The 6000-nt window shown below is 38.7% G+C and overlaps 1 protein-coding gene across 7 annotated transcripts in view; it reads left to right on the top strand.

The window, feature by feature from the left end:
• Positions 1 to 2734, top strand: part of PBLD (phenazine biosynthesis like protein domain containing) — a 44747-nt gene extending 42013 nt beyond the window's left edge. For all 7 annotated transcript variants that reach the window (XM_039233243.1, XM_039233244.1, XM_039233245.1 and 4 more), the window contains 2 exons: positions 680 to 742; positions 1834 to 2734. In XM_039233243.1, the coding sequence (XP_039089174.1) occupies positions 680 to 742; positions 1834 to 1946 (176 nt within the window). In that variant the 3' untranslated portion in view covers positions 1947 to 2734. The remainder of the gene's footprint in view (positions 1 to 679; positions 743 to 1833) is intronic.
• The last annotated feature ends 3266 nt before the right edge of the window (positions 2735 to 6000 follow it).

Here is a 6000-nt window from a genome sequence, read left to right on the forward strand (position 1 = left end):
AAATTTTTTCCATTTGTAACAGCATGGATGGACCTAGAATATTATGCTGAGTGAAATAAGTCAGACCAAGAAAGATAAATACCATATGATTTCACTCATATGTGGAATCTAAGAAGCAAAACAAATGAGTAAACAAATAAAAAGCAGAATCAAACCTATAAATACAGAGAACAAACTGTTCCCAGAGGGAAGGGGTTAGGGGATGGGTGAAACGGGTGATAGGGAGTGGGAGATACAGGTTTCCAGTTATGGAATGAATAAGTCACAGGAATAAAAGGCACAGCATAGGGAATACAGTCGATGATATTGTAATAGCGTATGGTGATGGACGGTAGCTATACTTGTGGTGAGCATACCATAACACATAGAGAAATTGAATCACTATGTACCTGAAACTAATATAATATTTTGTGTCAATTATACTCAAATTAAAAAGTTAGGGGAAAAAACCCTCTGCAGTTTAATTAAGGCTTCAGGAAGTGTAAAACATAGCAGATACATCATTGGAGGAGCTTATCCATAAATTCTGTGTCTTCCTTTCTATCTCCATTCATAATTCTATACTCAGCTGTAGCTAAGCCATCTAAGGTTTAGTCAAATTGGATAGTTGGTTGTAATTGCTGATAAATTTGCCACAAAGTCACTCCTGTTTTTATATCATAACTTTACTTCTTTTAAGGGTCTGCACATGCTGTTCTCAGCAGCTACTGGTCTCAGCAACTGGGGAAGAAAGACATGCATGGTATGACAGGGTTTTTTTTTTCCAATTTTTAAAAAATTTGTGATCTTGAAGCTATTATTCTTTCTCATATGTACTATTTACTTGAAAATGTAATAAAATATCATGAAAGTTTTTTTCATGAAAACCCCACATGAAAATGAAAGGTTTTAAATTCCTTCACCCTGAATCCTCTAATCAGAATATCTTCCACCCCAAACATCTTTCACCCCTGTTCCTCCCAACACATAGGCACACTTCTAATATAGTAAGTGCCCAATAAGTCTTTGTTGAATAAAATTAGCAAGCTATGTAACTTTGGCCCAGTGAGGTTATTTAGTTGAGAGTAGATGATCACCAAAATTCCGTACTGCCATTGCTAGTCACAGGATTGAATAAAAAAAACTGCTTTTGAACTAAGTCCCTTAATGATTAATATATTGCTTGGGGGTAGAGAAAATAGATTGCAGCCAAGGAGGTTACACAGTTGTACTAATCAAAGTAGGAGTCTGACCCTACAGGATGAAGGTCTTACCGAGTGGGAGGGTTAGGCCTCTCTGACTCTGATTTGGGGATAGCAGCTGGGCTGGTCTAGTTACTCCCTATGCACTGAACTCCAGGAAGGCTGAGGCTGTGTCTCTTGTTTGCCTGACATGTGTGGTTGCTTGATAAGCACAAAGAGTGAACAAACTCCCTTTGTCCTCTTTAGGTCTGGGAAGATGAGGCTCTTAGGAGGGCCAAGATCACCCCTCTTTTTCTTCTTAGACTTCTATTCCATGCCTCTATCTTACCACATTTCCTTGTTTACTCCTGGATAGAAGCAGAGAGGAAGCTATGGGTGGAGTGTATCTAGGACATTACAGTAAGTGACAGAGGAAATGGCTCAAGAAGAAAAGATGTGAAGCTGTGTGTTTTGTGGATCGGTTGCGTTTGTGATTCCTCAGTCCTCAGGAGAACAGGGCAGGGCAGTACTATGGACAGATGAAGGAATTTATTTTAAACTGAGCTGGGAAGATTCTAGAGCTTAGAATAAGAGGTCTTTCACTATATTCTGTTAATTAAAAAGGGTAGAAACAAACAATATTAATTTGTGACTTGTTTTATGTTTTCTTTAGCCTTTCAGTGTTCCTGCCGAGGAGGAGAACTGGAGATTTCACTGCGTCCTGATGGACGAGTTGACATTAGAGGTGGCACCGCTATTGTGTTAGAGGGCACTCTGACAGTCTAGAGGTGGCTGTGGGTCCATGCTGCTATTTTGAATGACTAAGTATTTTCTGGATAAAAAGAAATGTGAGAGGCTGCTTTTACCAAATTCACATAGTAACTCACTTAATCCTCATGTGAGAAATAGAAAAATGAAGACATTTTAATGGAAATTTAATAATGCTTCCTGACTAATTAACTAATGGAGTTTAGGCTCTATCTGTATTTGAAATGTGAGTAGCCAGTAATGAGGCCTAATGTTGTCACCTTTGATTAAGAATACCAATCACAGAATGAGGAACAAATTTATGAGGAGTAAGATCAAACCATTTAAATTTAGGTGTATCTGATAGAATATTTTGCAGCCATTGAAAAGACCCAATGACTATGTAGAAATATAGAAAATATCTCATGAGATAATAATAAGAAAGGAAATTACAGTGGACTATAAAATGTTAGCAATGTTATGCTATGTCTATGGACAAATGTGGGTTATAAAGATAGAAAGGTGAAAGCTGTTCATATGTGTCAGAGGGTAAGATTTGGAATCATTTTAATGCACCTAAAAAATTATTCCCTTATTGGGATATATTCATATTCAATAACTAAAAATCAGGACATATAACAGAATAACTAAAAATACCCAGAAATTTAAAGAAATGTGTATTAGTGTGGTAGTAAAATTCAATACTAAAAGCAATATAATATCTTTATTTTGATTTATAGCTTTAGAGTGATAAAGACGCTTTCTTCTCTTACTTTAATAAAATTGGTTTTTGGGGCGCCTGGGTGGCTTAGTCGGTTAAGCGTCCGACTTTCGCTTAGGTCATGATCTCGCGGTTCGTGGGTTCGAGCCCCGCGTCGGGCTCTGTGCTGACTGCCAGCTCAGAGCCTGGAGCCTGTTTCAGAGTCCGTGACTCCCTCTCTCTCTGACCCTCCCCTGCTCACGCTGTCTCTCTCTCTCTCTCTCCTAGAAATAAAAAATAAATAAATATTAAACAAAAATAAAATTGGTTTTAACATAACTTTCAATTCAGTTACATCTATAATATTGGATACCTATAACTGACTTTGGGATGGGGACTTTTTCAAGTCATTAAGTGTTTGTTTAAGGTGATCTCATTGATGACAATTCTCAGCCATCTCAGAAACTGCAAGCTAATTAGTTAGAAATTCCTGTAGTGTCCCAATTTTTGACACCTTACTGCTATCATGTTTTCTATTTTTATTTCTTTTTGCTAAAGCATGTGACAGTGAATTTATTATAGCAGTAATCTTGTGTTTCCCCAAATTTCCAATGAAGTAAACAATTCCCTAGCTTCAGGGCTTTAACTTAATGAGTAACCAGTGACTTGCCACACACCTCACAGCTTATCACAAGTCATCAGTATGACACCAAGAGTGAGAATTACTGGAGAGCTTTCACAGAGTGCATGGGTTTCTCAACCTGGGACTGAATTTTATGAATGATTTTATATAAATGCATAGTTGAAAGGGTCTGAATTTTATTTCCCAAATGTATGCTAAGTTCTCTTTTTAAAAAAATCATTCATTCATTCATTCAATTTAATGTTTATTTATTTTTGAGAGAGAGACAGAGAGACAGTGCCCAGGCAGGGGAGGGGCAGAGACAGAGGGAGACAGAATCTCAAGCAGGCTCCAGGCTTTGCGCTGTCAGCACAGAGCCTGACATGGGGCTCAAACCCACATGTTGTGAGATCATGACCTAAGCTGAAGTCAGATGCTTAACCACCTGAGCCACCCAGGTGCCCCCCAAAATTATTTGTTTTTAAAATTCCAGTATAATTCATGTTGTTTTAGTTGTAGGTATGCAGTATAGCAATTCAACAATTCTTTATACTCAGGACTTATCACGATAAACATATTTTTAAAAAAATGTTTACTTATTTTGAGAGAGAGAGAAATAGAGTGCAAACCAGTACGGGAGGGGCAATGAGAGAGGGAGGGAGAAAATCCCAAGCAGGCTCCGTGTTGTCAGCGCAGAGCCTAACGTGGCATGATCCCATGAACTGTGAGATCATGACCTGAGTTGAAATCAAAAATTAGATGCTTAACTGACTGGGCCACCTAGGTGCCCCTCGATAAGCATACTTTTAATCTGATTTTGCAGTCTGCTATCTTTTTTTTTTTTTTTTTTTTTTTTTTACAAATAGTTTATTGTCAAACAAATAGTTTCTACATAACACTCAGTGCTCATCCCCAAAGTGCCCTCCTTCATGCCCATCCCCCCACATCCATCAGTCCTCAGTTTTTGTCAGCATTCAAGAGTCTCTCATGGTTTGCCTCTCTCCCTTTCCCCCACCATTTCCGCCCTTCTTCTCCCCCTTGGTCCTCCGTCAAGTTCCTCCTAATCCTCCTATACGTGCAAACATATGATATTTGTCCTTCTCTGCCTGACTTATTTCGCTCAGCATAACACCCTCAAGGTCCATCCATGTTGCTACACATGGCCAGATTTCATTCTTTCTCATTGCCATGTAGTATTCCATGGTATAGATAAACCACATCTTCTTGATCCATTCATCTGTTGATGGACACTTAGGCTCTTTCCATGTTTTAGCTATTGTGAGACAGGAAACTATCAACACCCTAGAGGAGAATGCAGTCTGCTATCTTAACACATGGCCTCCATGGTTGCTGCAGCAGGAAGGAAGAGTGCATGGAAATCTCACTATGTTTGGTTCAGAAGTGATAGTTGTCAATTCTGCTCACAGCTTATTGGTCAGAACTGGTCACACACACACCATCTAAGAGCAAGGGAACTGAGAAATGTGGGAAGCTCATGGATATGTGATGTGAATATATGGTGAATATAGCTGCCATACCTGGGGAAGATTTTTTAGGCCACTCAGATGGTACCTCATAGGGTGGCATTACTTGGGTAAATTCAACACAGTCCAGGGGCACAGGGGTGCAGGCTCAGAAGCCTATTATGTGAATCTACCAAGAGTGAATCCATTTTTCAGGTACAGATTCACATTTACCTAGTGCATAGAGACTGATGTATAAAGGCAGAATACCAATTTTTAATTTTATGATGAGAAATGTAATAATCATGGAATAGATTAGAGCAGAGCATTTTTTTTTTTCACCATTTCCATATGTGTTTGGGAAGCCAAATTATAATCAGAAAGCTGCTTCATTACTGTGGAGCTGAAACAACAAGAGTCAGCAAAATAGACCTAAATGGCAGATGTCATCAAGACAAAAGCTTTCCCACTCTAACAATGCATTAGAATCCCATCATAATGCATTTAACTTACTACATAGGCTCATGGCGTGGGCCTAGGCAAATGTGATTTTAGTGCTGAAATATATTTATCTTTGGAATGCCCATGGTCCCTGATTCAAGCCAACAACTTTATCTAGCACTCAGCAAAACAGTGAAGTGTTACAGCACTAGAGGAAAACTGGCAGTATTGGGTTTATGCACTGGTATATCTGTCTTCTACGCATTATAGGTTGTGTGTGTGTGTGTGTGTGTGTGTGTGTGTGTGTGTGTCTTTCTCATCACTTGCTCTGTGGAAAGACAGCTACCCCTTGTGAACTGCCATAAGGAGAGGCTGATCAACAGCCACATGAATGAGCTTGGAAGCAGATCTTCCAGCCCCTTGGACACCTGTAGTCCTGCAGCCTTGTGAGACCCTGAACCAGACACACCAGCCTAAGCTGTGCCAGATTTGTGACCTACAGAAATTGAGATAATAAATGTTTGTTTTTAAATTACTAGGTTGTGAGGTAATTAGTTTTGCAGCAATAGATACACATGCTGCCTTTTTATTTATTTTTAATTTTATTCTCAAATTTTCAAACACATAAGTAGAGAGAATATATAATGAGCTCCCATGAACCTATCACTCAGGTTCAACAGTTTCCCACTCATGGCCAATTATTTATGCCTCCACCTACTTCTCCTTCCTCTCTGGATTATTTTGAAGCAAACTTCAGACAGATGTCATATACTGTCATTGGTAAATAGTTCTGTATTTAGCTCTAAAATATAGGGACTCTTAAAAAAGAAAGTAACCATGTCAATTATACTTCAGTTAAAAACAAAA

This window comes from Hyaena hyaena, unplaced genomic scaffold, assembly GCF_003009895.1.
Source record: "Hyaena hyaena isolate Hyena2069 unplaced genomic scaffold, ASM300989v1 scaffold_73, whole genome shotgun sequence".
Classification (NCBI taxonomy): domain Eukaryota; kingdom Metazoa; phylum Chordata; class Mammalia; order Carnivora; family Hyaenidae; genus Hyaena; species Hyaena hyaena.